The following is a 21,497-nucleotide window of genomic DNA, read 5'->3' on the forward strand; positions in this document are numbered from 1 at the left end:
TATATTTTATATAATATTTACATCGGATACACATGTTGCACCCTAGTAAATCCATTAGCTGCATACATTAAGTATTGTCTTTGTACTTAAAATCATTATTCTGTGAGTTAGGCTGCCTAGGGATTTCCGAAGCTGGAACATAGTCTCGTAATGACGGAAGTATGCTTTTCAATTATAGGTCGTTTATTGGCGATCTTGTATTTTTTATATTGCGGGTAGCCGATCGAAAGCTAATCAGTATAGTGAAAAACCTTAAAATCAGTTTATTCTACAGGAGCTAGTTTTGGTTATTTGAATCCCTATCACATCTTCGTTTCGAAAAGCCGATAAGAGAATCAAACTAGTTGGTGTCCCAGAACCGGACGACACCATATGCTTTTTCTAGGTATGTTAAACTGGCGATTATTGCGCAATAGAACATTGTCGATGGAGCAAACAATTAAAGGAGCCGTATCAAAATTTACACAGAAATTCTTGTTGATCTACTTAAACATAAAAAAAAAAAGAGAACATTTAAAAAAAAGCTATCTCATTCATCAATAACAATTATAATGCCGATGCTTTATTGTCTCGTATCGTAGTCATAGATTACGCGGTGGTCTTTAGCTTTTTTCGCTGGTTCAGCTGTGCTCCCTGTATTTGTTATCGCTTAGTTTATAGTATGACGACATTGTGTAGCATACGTCATGGTTTCATATAAAAAGCGCTAAGCCGCTCGAGTTATACTTACGTGACTATGTAATGCTGCCATGTGTATGTCGTGCACTGGTTCTTTATGCTGTGATACTTCTTGCGTTGGATGCTGTGGAGGCTGTCGCGGCAAGGTGGTCATATGGTGAAATGAAGCTAGGTGGGATGAGGAGGGCCCTGACAGAACATTCCCGGCTTCCGATATTATGGCTCCTATAAGCGACTCCTGCTGTACAACACTATTGGCGGGTGGATTCGTGCAATCCCATGTACCTCGCTTTAAAGTTCCGCCTCTAGGCATGTAACCTGTGTCGAAACGAGGATCTACCCTGCATACTCCGACAGCTGCGCTGGAACTTCCGAACCCAACTCCGACTCCCAATCCAAGGACACCGCTTCCTCTGATTTCGCCACTGCCAGGAATCGCGTCTGCTGTAATAGACGAAAAACGATACAAGCATTAAAATGGTACGCCCGCCAAAATGGATCAATAAAAGAACGCTCGAGAGACAGTCGTTTCGTACAACGCGTTCTGTGTTTGGAATATATTTAGAATATATTAGACTTGGCCTTACGTGAAGCTTCAGAACAAGTTTGCCAATATTCGTACCAAAATCCGAAAAGATCAAAGCAACCTCGCAGGGTTTTACATTGGCAGCGATATTGTATTTACCGCAGCTTTACTAAGTCGAAAACTTAGGCTCCACATTATCTTCTTATATTATTGCCGATCTTAATGGTCAGAATAATACAGATGTACGCAAAATTGCTCCAAAAAGATCCTTCAAAGCTTTTTATTAGCGACGAACCCTGCTCCATTTAGTAACGTCGACCTCATGGAGATCTGCCTTTTATAGTAGTACACAATATCATAAAGCATGCCACACTTTGCTGCTCAGGCTCTATATGGGATGTACTTGATTAAAACAGATGCAAAAAAAATTTTTTTCAGACATATTCTATGCCACACCCCTATCGTTTTTATTGTATAGAAGATATCCGTATTATAATATATTATATAGATAGATAGTAGAGTAGGCAAGATTGACAAAGGAGAAAAAATCCGGTACAACACAGCCGCGATTTTGAGACGCTTCCATTGGCTCAGGAGGTAATCTCCTTAATGACAAATGCTCTCACAATTTAAAAAGTCACGTACGTAATCCTTGTAAGCATTGGCTGACTCTTTTTCGCTCATTTTTTTCGGTATAAGTGGATTTGGTTTACAAATTCGACAGAGTTGCCTCTGACACTATTACCCTATGACACTGAGCGACGCCGCCAAATGAGCCAGCTAAATTCAGGAACCAAAATCGAGTCTCATTAGCTTAGCTGACTTGCTGATTCGTATAAAGCGTGGGTTTCTTCAAACTCTGTTGCCTAAAATGCTACAATATGTAGTAACAGCGACACTAATCAACCCCTTTATATTACAACTGTTGGGCTGCCAATTGACTCCTACTTGACCCATTCATCTATCATATAAATAAAGCTCTATAACCGTTGGGGTGTCTTGTCCGACCGAAATCGACCCGTACATTAAGTGGCCGAATTAGTTTAATTTTTTCGCTAGAGTGAAGTCTCTAAAGTGTTATTCTGACATGAGCTGCGCGTAAGATGTAGCCGTTCGGATAAATCGGACCGAGCAGAAATTTAGGCCAGGATTTCTGTGTAACAGAATCTAGGTTTTGGAACAGGCTCACGCTACAGATTTTTTGCAGCATTTCAACGAGAAGACAGGGTACACGAAGAAGGGTGATTGCGACGGGATAAATATTACTAATAAATTAAGTGCATCGGGGAAATGGAATGAGTGAAACAAGATAACGCAATTGATACTCAGAACTTGATGGTGTAGGTCTACACTTGAATTGCAATATATTGAGAACGAGTAGAACAGGTTGATGAGATAACGCTTCGAGTCTTAACGCTGATTTAGATAAACGTTTGTTTTACTGTTCCATAGTTTTCCTGCTCTCCTTTTGTGTAATACTTTACCAAGCATTATTCGGAAGTGTTTAAAATTCTCTGACCGCTCACATCTGGCCATCTAATTATATGCTATAAGATCTGTTTTGTGTCCATCTCTGTTATTACTGGCAAGCGTGTGTGTTTCCATTCCCGTCGTGGTATCTAACTGTAAAACGTGTTCTATTATACCACGACCTTAAATGCTGCATTTACCGAAGTAGTGCCATTGTTTATCTAGAATGTTTTGTCAGAAGTTTCACGCCCTTCTTTCTCAGCATGCTTTTGTGCACTGGTATTAACGTCGAATCTCTAGACTGACGACTTTTGTCCATGTCAAGCACAGTCAAAACTAAACAACATAAAACCGGTACAATTGTGCATCCACAGTCTAAAAAGCTATTACTAGTACCGATCCTTCGTCCACAGTTGTGCGAGTTTCGAATAAGCGGGTGTTTTTGTCGAGAACGCCCCCTTAACTTTGGACTTGGCCTATATAAGGTTGTAAGGTTGGAGACCTAACTTGAGAAGGTCTCTGTTGATGAAGTGGCTTTAGATGCAACATAGCACTTAGTCATCGTTTGCCCTTTCGTCATAGAAGAGGACTTAATCACTGTTCTGGACTATGATTTTTGGGCGGTCGCTTTTACCGTCAAACCGTTGTTAGAAGGAGTACCATTCAAATTTGATGATGGAAACATCCGAAAGACACAGAGCACACTCACTGCACCACACGGGGTGACGTCTGAGGTGATCGTCGACAGCTAAAAGCGTTTTGGGCTCTATTCATGACTGCTACTTACTTAATAACATAAACCTAAAATTAATTTGTAAAACTTGGTTCAACAGCACAATAACCGATGACAAGCTAGTTTTTAACGATGATTATCAAGATTTTCGAAATATTCGCTTGTAAGTAGGCGGAGAGGTCTTGTAGGTAGAGGAGAAGTACCCAACCAGGAACCGAACGTAGTTGACCTACCTACTGTCTTACCAAGCATATATGTTGCAAGCGATGTATTAACCTCACAAAACAAACTTCGTTTTAGTGGTATTTAAATCATTCTACAACCTTTTGTGATGTCTGTGACAAACTACACAATATTAATGTTCTGGTAATGATAAACAATAATCTCAGCTTCCCCTGAATTGGCTGGGGTATTGCAGCATGCTATCATTCTACCGCTAAGGAAGCACAATTTGTTAGCTGTTGTTTTTACAGCAGTCTGTTTCAGAATCTATTCGGATCTTTAATTGACGTCAGATCCGGATCTCATCAGTAATTTGTCACGTTCTAAGTTTGCGATGAAAACGAATCGTAAACCCATGTTTTTCATGCACTGTTGGCAAGTACCGATCTCCAGTTTGTAGGCTCAATCTAAGAAAAATCAATTCCAAGTCTATTGCGATGCATTTCCATGAAATAGTAAGCATGTGTTAACCGCTCTCTACTAACGATAGACGACTTGGTCCGCTCTAAGTGTTCGAAATAACGTTGTTTCGTTATGTTAGCCTGCAAAATTAACAAGTCATCGTTTAAACCTAGAGTTCTGACGGAACCTAAGCTTGACGTTCTTTTTCTTTCTTCCGTTCTTCTAATACACTAACTCTTATTTGAAAGAACATAACTCACTTCCATCTCTGTCATCGTCAGTTTTTGCCGCGTACATCTTCATTGATACAGCAAATATCTTGACCGACCCTCTCGCCTTACTGTATTATTCGTCACTTGTCCCAATATCACCAGTAATCTTCACGGTCGCCAACAATATTGTAATCTTCGGTTGATATTTTTGAACTTCCAATATCTGGATCACAGTCTCAACTTGAGGCAACCCCAGATTTTACATCCGACAATAATCCGCTGATATTTTACAAAGTTTCCTTTTTCCTAACCGAAATCCCAAACCTCTATTTCGCTATACCTTACCACGCTAATGTAAGCCCAGACCTATTTTGTCAAAGTGTACTCACCGCAGGTTGCAAAATAAGTGTAGAAAGCTACCGTTATGTCCTTCAGCAATTTGTTTCTCGCATTTTTAAAGCAAAATTAATGCATGACATGTTTGCTTTTCTTTTCGAAGATCAACTTTTTTGATCCTATCCTACATGATCCTATCCGTGCCCATTGTTCTACTTGCACGCAAATGTTGGAAACGGCCCAGATAGGACCATGTACGCAAACAATCGCAGGTCATACAGATGTGTGTATCTTGATTACAACGGCGCTTTTAGTAGAATGGATCCTGATCCGGAAACTTACTGACCTGGGTATTTACTCATCCTATTTTACGACGGCTTTCAATCCACTTGGTCGTGAAGTTGTTCCGTGCGATATTTAAGCCACCCCCTACCGACCCTTTCTGGCGTGCCTCAAAGAAGTTGTATTGTCCATTTGTTATACGCAGATTGTGTTCTTCGATAGTGATATATTTTGTCTTTCGGCTTCGTGTAAAGTATATAACCATATCACCTAAAAGGGAATATTTACAAATGACTTGTAGGAGTATTGTACTTTGGATCTCATAACAAAATATAATTGATGTGCAGAAAATGCACTATTCAGCTTTGCAATGAAAAGTGTGAAGTGCTGAAAAAGGCCTCAATAAATAATGCAGTATTCCTTATTGTACGTACCATTCAAGATCTTCACATACGACTATCCGTAACACTGGTTTTTCTTCAACGTATACTATAGTTGGTCAAATGAAATTCTTACATTGTTTATTTATATTTTGGGATTATATATGGGATGTAATTTATTATCGTTTATATATTAAAGATGCTCACTGGAGTCATTGCCAGTCACTTCTATATCGTCATCTAAATAGCTAAATGCTTGCATCACCCGACTGTATAAAGTCGACTTTACAAATCATTACTAACAAGTGTATCATGGCTCCTGAAACCGTTACTAGAAATAAGATTGTAAATAATAAATATGTGTGGCAAATACGCAAACCGTTTCATGAACGCGCTATACCTGCTTTCGTTCTTAATGTATTATACATAATGGATGCTATACATAATCCCCTCCTATAATAAAGGTGCTTTCAATTCATCTTAATAGCCGCAAAGAGTAACGAGATAAACAGGGTTAGATAATTTTAAGGCTATAGCTTTTGGTGTATACTGTAGTTTAGGCTGCCCTGCACGTAACCTCACAGAGTAAAATTAGCTGATTTAAAGGCACAATAGGAGCAGGGCAAAGCTCACGGCTCCGTATCCACTACAGCACTACTAAAACTCAAATGTCCGTCGATTTGCAGTATTTAGATTGGGTAAATTTTTTCGAAATCGCTTAGGGTTCGTCATGGGAAGAGCTGTAAATAAGAAGAACTTGGATGTGGAAGACCCCTGGATTACAAGCATTGTTTTTCTCAAAGAGCGTATTAATTTGGCTAACTGTACATCGAAACTAACCATGTTTTTCCATGTTAGAAACAACGCCGCACGAAAACATCTAGGAGGCTATCAGCCGCGTCCGCTCGGGTGTGCGATCAAATATACAAATGTGTATTCCCCTGAAAATTCAGTTTCGTGGAAAAACGTCCTCAGTTTCTGTGAATGAATGAAATATCTTTCTAACAATATTACGTATTGTGAAGGAAGCTGATTGCTCTTTGACATGACCTTTACTTGGTTTTATTCCGCTATATCAATAAAATAAAATCGCTTTAGTAACAAAATACGCGCACGACAAAGACGGTGGTGCACAGGTAAAACAATAAAACCTTGTGCTCATCCATTTCGGACCCTGGAGAGTGGTTAAATTGGGCTAATTTTCCTGGATTGCTGGAGTTTAATCCTAGCAAGAGCCGCTTGAATACATACCTTTTTCGTTTATCGAAGACTTTTTTTTAGTTGTAACCGGTCTCTCCTCTTCAACGTTTAAAAACAAACGCCACATTACAGCTTAGAAACACCATGGCGAAAATGAACGTTTGTCATATAATTTATCATCAAATGTACGAATGCATGCGTATGACAGTTGTATCATACAAAAAAAAGACGTGCCTCATTTGCGTCGCGTGAAAAACTCTTTGGAAGCTTACGGCTTTTCTGTCCATTAATACGTGATTATTATGGTATAACCATTATTCGACATTACGTTTATATAAGTATAATCATTTTGTTTCTTTTGTAGGTAAACTGTTTAACAAGAAAATAAGTGAGGGGCGAAGCCCGCGGGTTGCGATACGGTACTCACATGAGGAACGTTACAACTCTCTCAATCGATTTAGCTTACTAATAGAATAATCCGTTATTTGCTTTGCCAGACCTTTATCATCTTTTTTTTTCTCACCCCCGACTGTGGCTACCGAAAAGGGCTATGCCAAGCTTGGAAAAAGTGTATCTACAACACAGCCTGCGTCGACATAAACACTGTCCCGGAATAATTCAGTATACTTGTGTCTCCTACAGAATCCATGCTCGTTGTCTTTGGGAGGAAATAAGATTCAGAAATTAGAAAGGGCAACAAACAAAAATGTTACACGAGTACTACAGCATACTACTTTGTTATATAGTTACAATGTTTTGAGCATCTTATGGGCTGATGAGTGCGGTTTCGCCGACATGCTTTTGTGCCTTATCTATTGTACAAGGCATTGTAATGCTTTTTAATAATACAGAAAAATGTATTTTTATCATTAGTTTTCATCAATGAAAAATAACTTCGACATCCGAACATTGATGTATTACGGTAGTTGGATATATCAGTATGGAGTACGTACGATCGTATGGCTCAGATTGTGAGCTCGATACGATATCTTAAGTGGTAAAAGGGTTCCGCAATTGGAAAAGAAGCTGGAGTGATGCTTTTGAATATCCTCGTGTTAGTATAGCTTTAATAAGCTGACCGAAAGCTCAAGTGAATGATTCTGAGTAGATTCGTACTCTGCTTCCGAGGAAGACATCTCGGAAAGCGCGTCAACGATGACAACGATCATTACAAAGTGGATATTCTTGGCCGGATATATCTGTCTGAACTGTGAACTTGAGAGGGTTCTTCTACCGCGATGAGTAAGTTACGAACTCCATTGACGGACTTATGGATCAGCCATTTAGTATCTGTATCGTGCGAAATAGGTAGTCACCGTCTCGGTATCAGCATGCAATTTTGATCAAGTTGTTTGGAAACTAATGGTGTCCCTTATTTACTACTCGGTTTTTCTAGTCTTCCGTTTGTCTATGGCCAACTGCTATATACCGTTGTTATCAGTTTGTCCACGTGACAGAATTTTATCTTGGGCTTGTAACAAAAGATGGATATGTAAGTGGCAATAAATAGCGCCTTTCATCGCATTGCCCATAATTAGTATTGCACTAAAGGAGGCAAAATGGCTACGAGAATAATGCTGGATATATAAGCCACGCGCAACAGAGACATAATAGCTAGGAGTAACACTTAGAAGTGATGGGTTACTTTCAAACGTGGCATTGCCTGTCTAAAAAACGTATTTCAGTAGAATTTTCCACTCAGACGAAAACTGCTTCCGAGTCACTCGCCAGAAGAGAAATCAATAGATGAGCTCATATATTTTAACCATAGAGTCTTTGCCATACGCAGAACCACGTTTTTCGCTTGGTCCTGCGGTTCAGTTTTTGGGCGTCAAGGGGGAACGATTGCAAATTTATTTTTCTTCCACCCTATTTTCAGGGCTGGAGCTGGGGCTGGGGGGTATAAAATTCGGTAACTAGGACAAAACGATGTTAACGTTTTTGTATTTTCAGAATAATAAGTTCCTCAATAGCGCATAACGCTATTGAAGCTATTATTAGAACTGCTTCCGGACAACCTAACACAATTGTCTATCTCGCATCAGCTGTTTTATTATAAGAAAATTATATGCCCGTAGCGGTGACAGGTCGGTTGCTTCAGGTATGCTGTGAGTTGTTTCATCCTAAAACTGGTAACAGCCGGGCACGTAGCGTTCCGCTTCGTTATTTTATGGTTATGTCCCGCTCCCAGTGCAGAGTAAACTGTGGAGTATTGGCTCCGAAAATTATTAACTTAACTAGCTCTGCATAAGCCCCTCTTTAGTCATTCAGGCTTTTTATCTATTAGTTTAAGACTTGTTTACATCTTTAGTAACATAATTGACTTTGTCGATCTTTTTTTTTTTCGAAATAGTCGAACGTTAGCTCTTTATAGGGTCTCCCTAAATCGCAGCAGCTATCCTATAATTTCTTCATTTAAATAGCCATATGGCACGTTTCGAAATGTCACCCTTAACATTTTGCACACTTACACTTTGTTTTTCTTATAACTGTTTCTGTTATAGCTTTTCTTTCCACGGCAGGAAACATTTAACTTGGTCAAAAAGTATCGGCTATCATCAAAAACGCTATTCAACTCTACAGCCTCTAACCAATAATGACGCGTATGTATTCGACTCCCTGAAATAATTGGTAAGCTCTATTTTGAGTTAAGTTTATAATGTAAACTTAACAATTAGTGAAAACGATAGGTCTACTCGCAGTTCAGAAATAAATTAAGCCATAGGCATGTCTAGGATTTGGCATTACCGAGGAAATCCTGTGTTGTACAATGAAAAAAGCGTGTGGAGCTATTACTGGAGTGTAAAAATGTTGCCAAAATATGCATCTATGACATATTAAATGTAACGTCAGCTCAGCATTGGAATACTGATCTTACGTTCCTCGACTTTAGTTTTGTTAAAGTTAAATTCGAGAGATCAGTTAGCTGTGTCGACAAAACTTAGGGAAAATAACGATGACAAATTAGTACCGGGCTCGATTAATGCAACAATAGGTTAATCCTGAATAAATACCCATGATAATAAAATTACGGATTGATAACAATAATCTAGGTCTTATTTCTAGAAATGCTGAGATATTGTTTTGTTTAGGGTCAGCCGCCGGTTATCTCAATTCTCAGTGGGCCGATTGACATCGGCCCATTCCTGTTGTCGAATAAAGACACACGTAAGATTTGCTGAGGATCACATGGCTACATCCAGCGTCCGAGAAGCGTTGACTATAAATGAATGTGTCCTATGTGTTCAATCGAACGGTACTCATATTTTAATGACGAATGGTTACGATAGCAGACGACCTTGAAAAAACCATTATATAGTTTTTTCGAGCCCAAACCATGTCACTATCTCTACATCATGTCAGTGTTAGCTTTCGACGACGGCAGGCGCAGGACAGTCGAGGCCGTTATGAAGGGCGTCACCTTAAAGTATGATGGTACCTAAAAGGGTCTAGTATCATCATCAAATCATATTGCATTTAGTAGTTTTCAATAATAATTCGATTTCGTTTATGCTTGTGCCCTATTTGTAGCACAAGATCGTAGGAGAGGAACTAATGTTACACAACAAACATCTATTGTAATCGACAAATCCATTGAAAGAATCGTACAAAGAAACTTTTCCCGACCCTATTCACGGCCTTATCTTATTTCCATCCAGCTCACATCTTCCACGAACGCTTTGCAGGGCGAAGTCTTTAGCTCGAGACGACGATAATTGTGATTTCTTAAAATAGACACTCGCTTGTCGAAAACAGCCCGGAGATGGCGTCTGGTTCGCTTGTGTTAAATTTTGCTATCTTGTTTGCTTGAACATAAAGCTCAGATCTGCAAACTGTAATATATATCGTGGCGCTAATAATATTATTGTATATTGGAAATACCATGGTCGAACTATAGTACACTGCCGTGCTCCTGAAAAAATAACTACAACTAAACAGTTTCAAGGACTGTTCCGTGAGGATGCAAACATTTTATCGGCCTTCGATTTATCATAAGGGCTCTAAGATTGGCGGCCGAAAAGGGTTTTGACAAAGAAAAACTAATGAAAGTAACTGAGATAGTGTTCTGATATTCATTTAGACCAAAAATGCCAGCCTCACTAAATCTTTTTACCTTCGTCGTCTGTAGACCCTAGACGACACGTAATGAACGTTACAAACTCAAGTGTCAGCTCAATGTTTTGACCATTATTACTATCGTCGTTGTGAAACGGCCCGTTAAAAGCTGTACCGTATGCCTCGTTCATACGTGTGCGTTCGGATGTGCGCTCGCATGAACTCGTCTCGTCTGCTTTAAGGAAGACATATGTATGTATATCCTCTTGGTCATCCCAATACTTGATAGTCATACGTTGATTTGACTTAGCTTCATTTAGTCGTCTGGTTGTTGGCCGTTGAGCGTGATGCCGCTGTTCTAGCTAGCGCCACGTGGCGACGGTGGTAATGATTGCTACCATTACTACCGTCGCTATTGCTGCTTCTATCCGCTAAATTACTGAATAATATATGGTAATGTGATGCATAGTAGCGGCTACACTATCCAGCGGCCATATCTTCTCCCGTTCGTGCCGCTCTCCACGTTTATTCATTCGAGCGACTCCTGATGTTGAATGCCAACTCCCCTCTTTCTACCCTCTCGTTCGTCCCCCCCACCCGGTACAAGCTGCACCTACCGTTGCCCCTTTAACCGAACTTCTTCTCTTAACTCACTCAAACATATATATATATATATATATATATATATATATATACATGTATATATGTAGTAGAGTAGTCGGGAGAACGTCGTGAAATATTAACAATATTGAAGCTAGCACTATGTGTATATACGGTGCTGTTAGCTGCCTGCCTGTCTGTCTTCTGTGGACAGACAGACTGCGGTTTGAGAAGATGGGGGCTCCGCAGTTTCAGTTCCGCTGCGATCTCTACGAGTATTGACTATAGCTGTTCATACTGCGTGAATATACCTACAGATAATCAATCAATAATAAATGCTAATAACAAACGAAATTTTATGCTACGACGACAAGAATTAAGAAGTTATGTTTCGTCGTACGATGTTATCGCTGTAAATAACCTCAGGACAACCTGAGGAAGCTGCGAGACCTTGAACGATGCGAACAGCTGCCTTTTGCAGCCCATTGATTTGTTAGTACTTCTTTCAAAATTGTCATTGCCGTCATCCTTATCGATTTGGATAAAAGTAACCTCTAAAAGTTACACAGGGATGTCATATGATCGTCGTTTCCAATGGGTTATTCCACTGACTCTAGTTGCTATAACACTAAGTACCTACATCTTCATTTATTCGTACTAAGTTAACGTGTAACATTTACAAGCTAGCCAAGATACAATTTTTCCTATTACGTATCGCTCAATTAAGGATTCCAATGAAACTAAGATGCATCTACTGCTAGACACCTTTTAGGAAGCCTTTAACATATTTCAATTCAAATTATGATGACTATTAAGACCAAAGCCAAAACGAAGTGTTTTCATTTGTACGAGGTTGAACACAAGAGATTTCACTGCTTGATATGACTAGCTAAAAGAACCCTAATTTTCAACTGCATTTCTGTGCCCCTCTAAAACTATGCTTATTATGAAAGTCAGCTTTCATCAACACCACACACAGAGAGTACACTAAAGTGGGCATTTGATTAAATCAATAGAGAAGTAAGTTATTCCTAAGCGTGATACAAGCATGGAGGATGACTTTTCTGTCGAAAATTGCACGTTTGCTGTCTGTAAAGCTCTATTGGTAGGTACGAACAAATAATAAATACACGCGTTACACGGCCAATATGTTTGGCAGATGCCTATTATTTGGTTCCGCGGTCGCTTCGAATAATAAACTTACTGATAATTAACTGGTGATCAATTTTTGTCTGTTCTCAATATACATACGTGGTATAACATCCGGACCCTTGTTTTCGTCGGCGAACCGCGCAAGCTCCGTGACGTCCCCTTCCTCTGGCAACGGAATCTGCGGCCTGCGTCAATCAAATTTGGCAGGCGGCACAGCAGAAACAAAACACGGAAACAGCAGAAATAGAAGGGTGAAAGATACGGCACATAGGAAGGCAAAATTAATTATATACTGTGAGCGACCTACGCTCCCTCTTCTATTCAGAAATGTTTCACAACGCGGGGGGGAATGTGGGAACGGTTAGGCGGCAACAGGCAGAGAGACTATGACGATTGACAGGATTGGCAGTTTTAATGTCTAGTAGGTGCAGCAGCCCTTCTTAGGCTCGCCAATGGTTTCCAGTGTAACCATCTGCCCACAGAACGAAGTCGCGCAGGAGGAACCGTCATGCTTCTTAAGAAACAAGCTACAAACGTAGGCATTCCGCCTTACGCGCGCAAGCCCCAGCAATAGACCTACATATCGTACGCCTAGAGGGACTTCGATCCCACAGACACCCTTCGAGGGGAAAAATGGAGAATAGAGAAGGACCTTGGTTTCCTCATTTCCATTTGTGTAGCGTCATTTTCCTTTTGCACACCACAACAGTAGCTCGTGCATATGAAAAAAAGAAACTCCAACAAGAACGCGTTTTTTGGGGGGTGTAAAGAGTACTCACTTTTCATCTGCGGCGGCAGCGCGCTGTTGAGCTATTCATGGCGGATCCATTACCACGTCAGTGTAGAGCAATATCGGCGATGGATTAAAAACAGACACAAGTAAGCACAAATATTTAACGTTAATAGACCGTCGATACAATTTTTCCGCGTGTACAATGCAAAGTTTATAACTGGTTATCTAAGTAGGTTTATTAGGTTGGCATACAGGTGGCTTCAGTCCTTCCGCCGAACAAAAACACAGGCTTTTACTCGAATCCAAGCAATAAATGTATTTATTGTGCTCGCAAAAGAATCTCTTATTTAATCTTCTGCAGGGCGGGTTCTACAATCTTAGTCTTGAGAGGACTAACATGGTCGTCAAGAAAAATGGCTTTGCCTCGTTTAGTCTCGTCGGGCCTATTTAGCTGGATAGCCTCGTTCACCCGATACAGCTGAGCCATTAAAAGAAGCCAGTTAGTTAGATGCGTAGAAGAAGACAAGTAAATAAAAAAAAAGGATACACAGGTGGTCTTTTTCGACCATGTTTCAGTATATAGGACGCTTATAGCTAACGTAAACTTATTGTGGCTCTGCGTTGCTCGATACCGGGTGACATGCTGAGAGGCAGTGAGAAGGCGTGTATCTTTATGATGTTCACCTAGTTTATGGGCCATTTAAGCTCGAAACTTTTTACAAACCCGTAGATCTAAGGTGCCACTTGATATGATTACAGTTATTTCGATTCAATAATTGTCTGCCGTTCTTCTTTTTTTTTTAGGTATCATCAATAGGTACTTATTAACCTTAGATGGACGTTTGGGGCGGGGTGCATCCTCCACTTCCAAAATACCATTTGTCCTCGCAAACTAGTTTTAAGCAGCTTTTTTTTAGTTGTAGAATCCCTGATTTACACAGTATAAATTCGCAGCCAACAGACCTGAGCAGAAAGCAAAATAGTGTCGGAGTCGAAAATGCACTATTATCATTTCGGATCTCTGTCTTCGAACCTGAATTTGACCTTAGTAAAATTTAATTCACCACACAATTTATTTTACTTATTATTGCTGAAGTTCCTCCATTACATCCGCTAATTGGGTCCTTGAACGTTTAACAAAAACAATACAAATGTAGACACTTCAGCTTAGCATCGATGTATGAACTTCGTTTCGATGTAGGTTAGAAAGGTTGCACACCAAGTGAGAGTTACTCCGTTTTTTTCTTTGGATTTCGTTTTATGTGCTTGTGCTACCGTTGCTTTTAACTAAATCATGGCTGTTTTTTAGTGAGCCTGCTCTATCTGCTCGTCCCTGTCTCGATGGCCTCAGTTGGGCGGCCATGGTCCCGACTGACGATAGCCAAGCTGAAAACGTGTCGAGCAGGCCTTTTCAGCTGCAGTACGGTTCGATTCTCTGCTGCTGTCTCTGCTAGAGTGCAAGTATAGTTAGTAGGGTCCGATAGGGACAGAACCTGTGTGTCCTTTTTTTTTCTATTTACTGGTCTTCTTCTATGCGTCTGACTAACTGGCTTCTTTTAGTGGTGCAGTTGCAGCCGCTGCGTTAATGAAACGCGCTTAGTATTCCACCCTCGCTGCCAGGTTCACTCATTTGCTCATCCTTATCACGCCGTCGTCCGCAGTTAACTCGGAACTGTTTCTTTTTCGGCAAAATCTTATTCAGATATAAATTCGCCGGAACCAATCCGTACTGACCATATATATGCCACATGGTCATCAAAACTACGTTAAGAACATCTACCAACAGATTTCTGATCGTCGACTAACGTCGATAAATAACCGTTTTGTTTCTTACTCAGACCCATCTTGTTCTACTTCTTCTAAGCCAACCCATTTGTGCTGCTGCTACCTACTAACTGAATTAAGGACAGTAGTAGTGAAATCTGCCTCGCTATTCGGCAATGCAACGACAATTTCACACCATAGTAAAGTCAACGGAACTAGTACCCCTTGTCTGTTTAATATCCGGTCATCTTTATTGTTGCACGAGAGAAGGTGGTGTTTTCTGTATCTGGATCTAATTGATCCTCGAACTGGCGCCTAACGTACGGGTACAATATACGCCTATGTCGTTATATAAAAGGCAATTTTGCGTACGACTGGTTCGCAGAGATGCGTTGCGATGAAGCGCAAAAATACGGCGTTCTTCCTCATTGACTCCGGCACCTCACTACAAAGTCTCGCTCGCAACGACGTACTACGATAATTTTTTGTGTCATTGGACTTTACTTTAAACAGAAGCCCATGACGGAGCAAAGCGAGGTGCGAAAACAAAGCGAACACACGATTTTTACAGAGAAGCTACGGGAGCTGAGCTCATAGACTAAATCGTGTGGTGTGGACCACGTTACCCGATTCGGGGGTGACCCTGAGGGTGAGAGGCTGATAGTGGTAACAGTAGCTGGGCAAAAAGTATGTACGTGCTGGTGAACAGACGCTAATGATAATGCTGCCATTCGCAAAGGATAGTTTTTGTGTTCAAGCCTGGCATCTCGTTAATTGGCTTCTTTGCTAAAATGTCATTCGATTCAAACTGGTCCCCTGTCGCTTGTTAGATGCTGTGCTAGTTCTGCTTCGTACTGGCATTTTCACACTAGATGATTGAAAGCTGCAGCTGGCCAATATAAGTGCAACTGCTCCTGTTGTTATCTTATTGCTTGGTGCAGCATTTAGGCCCGGCCATACAACTTGCGGCGATGGGCGTCAAGCAAATTATGAGCAATAATTGCTAAGGGCCTGCTTTGCCCCTAATGCGCTTAAAATACCCGCACTGTGCCTTCTGCGACACTCGAACTCACTAAGATACAATAGTCAACGACGTTTTCTGTTTAGAAATAGTTAAGCAAAACTTTTATGCCTGCTCTATGATATCTCCGGCATGTTCTCTCAGATATAAATCTTATTTGGACTGACCTTACCTCTGTCCACACTTATCCAACGAAATTTTTGCTTAGCGTACGTCCTGCAACTGTACACATTATGGCAAATGAAAATGCTTTACCTAGTATCGTGTTGCATGGAGTGGGTACATGTATTTTTTATTTGCAACCGATAGATTTCAAATTATTTCGCGAGATATCGGGATTTTTTCGACTATACTTTATTTAAAAAGTAATGTATGTTTACGATTATATATGGTTCTCTTTTATATTGTGACACGTTTCATAAAGGTCGTCTTGGTACTGATGACAAAATCATCTTGAATCGTATTGCAGTATCTATCTGCGAGCACTCAAGTGAAGATAACACACTATGAGGATATTCGGTGAATTTCTAGGTGTACATAGGAAAGAAGGATGCTTACAGCTCTTGATGACTTGCCGAGTCCTGATCTTCATAATGAGAATGATCGTGAACGCGACAAGGATGATTCCCGTTACAACAAATATCAGCACAAGGATCAATGGACTCAACGAGATGTGCCACATTCCTGCAATCAGCCAAAGAGTAAGTACAGTGAGTGAAGGACTACATAAACGGGAAGGCGAACAGCGTTGCAAAGAAGGAGAATGCACCGCCGTCGTTTAACCTCTACGACGTTGTTGACCCCGAACCTTCAAGACGCAAAGGAAAGCCCTCGAGGCTGTAGGCCCAAACGGTCATCGACACTGTGCGCACTTCGCCTTCTCTTTTGCCTCTTCAACGGTAAAGAGCCCAGGCTGCCTTTGAGTTGGTGGCCGTTCGATTCGTGGCGATGGAAGCCGGGAGGATAAGAAACGGGGTACGAGAAAGGGGACAACACTAGCGAGATCGCAGCGCTTTGTGGATCGCCTACTGTGGTAGCCAAGATAGCCTGTCTTTGCATACAGAGCACCATCAAGAAGTAGAAATATTCAACGCTGCGAGGGAAACGCATTTCGCAAGGACGCCGCCTGCTGGCGATTTGAAAATATCTTCATACGCGAATGAGAAGCAGGAGATTGAGAGAACTTCTTTGCCGCCGTTCGCCATCCAGAAATTTTTGCTTGCTTCTAGCAGCAGAAGCTTCTACCAGACAGAAGCCACCTAGACAGTCTAGCTCAACCTCGACTTGCTCGAGACGAGAGGGTCAAGGCTTGGTTAGCTTCCTTTCCTACTCCTTCAGTCGACCAAAAGAAGCTGAGTTCGTCAGGAAGTGCAGCCTCAAAGTAGTTGGAGTTGCTAGTAGTTGGAGCGGAGTTGCTAGTGTCGAGGTAGAAGGCGGATGAGGGCATATGGGGGGTAGACAGAGATCTTGCTTTGCATGACTGCGGTGCTGTTGGAGGTATACGCGTTGATGGCTTAGCCTGAGGCGAAGTCCTCGTACCGCATGCAGATTGGATGTGGCGGAAGGAAAGCTTAACGCCACTAGAACTACCAACAGCCACCGGCAACCGCTTCATTTCCCAATAGTCGTCATTATAGCCGTAGCCACTGCCGAATAACGTAGAGTATGCAGGCGCACAGGCGAACGAACAAACATGGTTTTCTATTTAGCTGGTGAGCGGGCTGCTGAAGTGGCGAATCCGGTGAAACCGGTTGCGGTGGAAAAGGCTAAATCAGTAATAGTAACACCCGAGCGAACCTCGCTGCTTCTAACGAACCTCAACGGCGAATAAAGCTTTTTTGTCGACCGGGTCAAATAGGCCGATAGACTGGTAGGGCAAATAGGTAAAAAGTTGGTTGTAAATAGAAGATCAGAAAACTTTATACTGAAAATTGATGATGTCTAATTCTAGGAAAAAAAAATATAAGGAATGTTATATGGGCCACGTGGAGATACATCAGATGTCCCTTGCTTACTCAGAAACTGTTATTCAGCTCAAATCCATGTATCTTGCAAAATTAAGATTCACTTTTTGTTTTGACTGGTTTAACGGTACTACACAGTTAAGAATACCCTTACAAGTGGAACTTATTGTTAAATAAAACGATAATATCGTTAATTCATACATACCTCTGCGCGTAAGTGATATTGGTGACGGGATCGTGTGCGCAACTATCACAGTAGGTGGACTCTGACCTCGTGCGTTCGCTGCCCAGACAGCGATCACGTAGGCTGTCGCTGGTGCGAGTCCGGAAGCTGACATGACCACTGCTGGCTGGCTGGCCTGCAGGTCAACAGGCCCAGACACACTACCACCAGATTCATCGTCACTTCCGATCTGGGTGCGACCAGTGGACAAGAGTGAATAGTTGCCTTGCAGAGTACGCTGTTCAGCGTCGTGTAATTCCATATGAAAGGACTGCTCAATACCTCCATCGTAGCCTTCCTGGCAGGCAATTGTCAACGATTCCTCGGTTTGGTTGACCACTGTACAATTATGTACCGGCTCCGGCGGACCTACGAACGAATAAGCAACACGAACGAGAAAAAGAAAACGAGCATAGGAGAAGCAGGAAGAAAAACGCTTTATCACTAGGAGTAGTAATGACTGGACGAACTTGAAGTTCGAAATTTTTCAGTGCACGTTGTTGATCAAAGTAGTACGTCAGAAGCTTCATTTAATAACAGCTCGTTCTATGATGCATAACTGTGTTTCTCGAACGAAGAGAATCGAGAAATGCGCAGTTAAACAAATACGTTTATGATGTCGTTATTGACAAGCTTGCCCGCGTCTGTCAGTTGTGCCATTCTTGAACTGGCTGGAAAGCTGGCTAGAGGTTGCCGTTGTGCCAATAGTACAGCAATGTCATCCTTTAGCCGAACAGATGGAGAGCTTCACTATTGACCTTTCAACTCTTCGTCTTCTATTATCAATCATTGGCCGTGAAATCTAGTAATACTTGATTGTAGCGGCTAGCATGACAGCTAGGCTGGAGTACAAAAGGGCTAAACACGAAAGGAACGGGAGAGAATCAAGAAATCGTCTCCTTCACGTTTGGCCATTAACAGGCTCTTTTGTGAGACAAGCTATTTTTTTCCTGACAAAGAAGATATAATTCTCAAAGGTTTCTTTGCCACGAGGGTAGATTCATCTTGAAAACGATCAACCTTCTTAAGCTGCGTCGATTTCCCCTGGCAGCATGGCACATTAGGACACAAACGAAAGCGAAAAAAAGCCTTACCGTTAAAATATTTGAGGTGCCCCATTCCCAAACAGTACGCGGCCGAGACGACCACCGCATGACGACCGGAGAAAATTCTTACCCGCAGGAATCAGCTGGAAGACGCATGGTTCTCTCTGCAAGCCGATGCTGTTCTTTCCCCAGCAGATGATTGGACCATAATCCTCCTCAGTGTGTGGTACAACGGTCACACAGGACCGAGTGCCATCCGTATGAACGTTACTGGACGAGATGAGCTCTTTGCTGTTATTGAAACGCCATTTAAACGCGATTTCAACGGGGTCACTTTCTAGTTCGCAGAATATCTTGACTAGCTCATTTCGGGCGGCCCCGTACGTCGTCTTCTGTTCGCCCTTGCACACGGGAGCGACTGCAACGAAAAACGAATCGGATCATAGGATGGGCACTCGTAAAAGGTAAAAATAAAGGTGCGTTTTAACTGATAATTGCGCACATCTAAACTGCGGCTGTGACCCGAACTCGAAATATATTTTTTCAGTTTATCTGTCTGTAGTTTCCCAGCCCCCCATACGGTTCTAACTATATGCATATATCGCAACGTAGTGCGACATGTTTCGGCCTAGGGTAGGCATAGGGCCCTAGGGTACCCTATAACAAAATGAAAACGATATCTGAACATCCCTTCGAAACTTGGCACCAGAGGTAGAACGTAGTCGAATTGTAGGTTCGAAGCAATCGTAAAACGATTTCATTTTCGTCGATTCATTGGGGTGGTTTACTCTATCGCGTTGTGCTGCTACCCAACGCGCTCCTAACTCACATTTCAATAGTGCAGACGGGGAATATAGAACTCCTCGAAACCCCTTGAGCTGAGGAGTCCGTGTTCAAAAGCCTTATTATTTGGCGACCAGGGTGGCTCAGGCTGGCTGGCACAATATTGATAGCAGGAGGCTGATTTACACGGTCAATGAACAGACACTCGGAACCTACCACCATACCTACAGCGTTTTACTTCCTATTACTTGCTGATGAGAAGCATCCGTCCAAATGCATGCACTATCTACTGCCCCCAGATGTAATTGTTCACGTGATTGTTATACCTCATTTCTAGATCCCTAGCTGATGCATTTTTCCCTGCCTACGTTGGCCTTCCGCAAATGACTACAGGTATGTGCAACGGTTTTACATACACATGAATGTACAACCGTGTGGCAAATAGTTTCTCTAGCTTTTACATTTTTAATGTCACTAAATGTCGCTACATGCTTTACATGTGAATGGTTATGTATATATATCCCCTCGAAACTACATACAAAGCTTAGTTAAGATCATTTTATGATTTAATTGTTAAATATGTTCGTTCGATTAAATTTTCTGCTAAATAATGCTTTCCCGATAAGCAATGCTCGTTGTTGGTTCTATCGTTACTTTTAGTGGTTCGCTACATATTATGATACAACACCCATATCTGAAGTTATCTGATTTCCCTTAAAAGTTTATTGTTCGTAGTTTATTTTTTCGCGACTATAGTAAAGCTTTTCGTATCATCGGCATTCTATTTGTTATTACTATCGTTGTTTATATTATAATTGGTTACCATCGATTATAAATGGATTTCTAGTGCCTATATAGTAAGGTTTTCTATGCGTTCTTCAAAACTGCTCCAAGTATAAGTTATCGTCCGTCGTCTACTTAATACTTGTTATGGGTTTTAGTATTATAGGGGCAATGCTTTAGCCGTCGCAGCTTACTGCTTTGTTAGTAACACTTCGTCATTGAATCTCCAACCCTGTGTTTGACCGCTCTGCCTAGGTTTTGCTTATTGCCACTTACCCCTTTCGTTCCATTCCCCCGACCATATAACCCAACCCCTTCTTCGCAAAATACTGCATTCCGGCTGGGCGCTTATTGCTTTTTCTTGCCTACTGGTTACTGCGGCAAAGCCTTTTCGTGGCCTGGCTGGTCTATTCCCATTGCTGGCCGGTTATCGTTTGCTTTGTCGTTCCTATTGTCTAATCCATTATGCATTCGACATAACCGCGGTAAGGGAGTCTACAAGCAACGGCCGGACGAGAAAAGAAAACATCCATTTTCCTATGTGTGCCTAAAATGTGCCTGTCTCTCGTAGGAGTTTGTACCCTACTCGTGTGCTGGCTCGATGAGCCGGCATACTTTGGAGGAGCAGCAGCTTTACAATGCTTGCTGCATAACATCCTATGTTCTAACTGTGTGGAATATTTGTCAGTGTATGTGAGTGTATCTGTATAAACGTGTGCGTATACCTATAGGTGTGTAAGAGTACGGCATACTTATAAATATATTGATGATAGTATATTTTTCATCATAAGTGACTCGACGGAAGGCCTATTGTCCCGGAGGAGGGGCGAAATACCATGGAGGCATTCTCAGGAGAAATCATCCAGAGAGTTTCGAAAATAGCTGCCTTTGTTTGACCTTAGATTTCATTGCATTCACTGCCAGGTCGGTA

General features: G+C 41.5%; 1 protein-coding gene across 3 annotated transcripts in view; it reads right to left on the minus strand.

Annotated features, from left to right (window-relative positions):
• LOC111269142 (protein turtle) overlaps positions 1-21,497 on the minus strand; it is a 90,013-nt gene that overhangs the window by 11,284 nt on the left and 57,232 nt on the right. For 2 of the 3 annotated variants that reach the window (XR_002685604.2, XM_022848535.2), the window contains exons 8-13: positions 19,131-19,418; positions 17,937-18,323; positions 16,326-16,451; positions 13,029-13,059; positions 12,349-12,434; positions 731-1,122 (exon numbers count right to left, since the gene is read on the minus strand). Coding sequence is in view for 2 of the 3 variants with exons in the window: in XM_022848535.2 (XP_022704270.1) it covers positions 731-1,122; positions 12,349-12,434; positions 13,029-13,059; positions 16,326-16,451; positions 17,937-18,323; positions 19,131-19,418 (1,310 nt within the window). In the remaining variant the exon portion in view is untranslated. The remainder of the gene's footprint in view (positions 1-730; positions 1,123-12,348; positions 12,435-13,028; positions 13,060-16,325; positions 16,452-17,936; positions 18,324-19,130; positions 19,419-21,497) is intronic. The other variant, XM_086971987.1, reaches the window with a different exon arrangement.

This window comes from Varroa jacobsoni, unplaced genomic scaffold, assembly GCF_002532875.2.
Source record: "Varroa jacobsoni isolate VJ856 unplaced genomic scaffold, vjacob_1.0 scaffold_1357, whole genome shotgun sequence".
Classification (NCBI taxonomy): domain Eukaryota; kingdom Metazoa; phylum Arthropoda; class Arachnida; order Mesostigmata; family Varroidae; genus Varroa; species Varroa jacobsoni.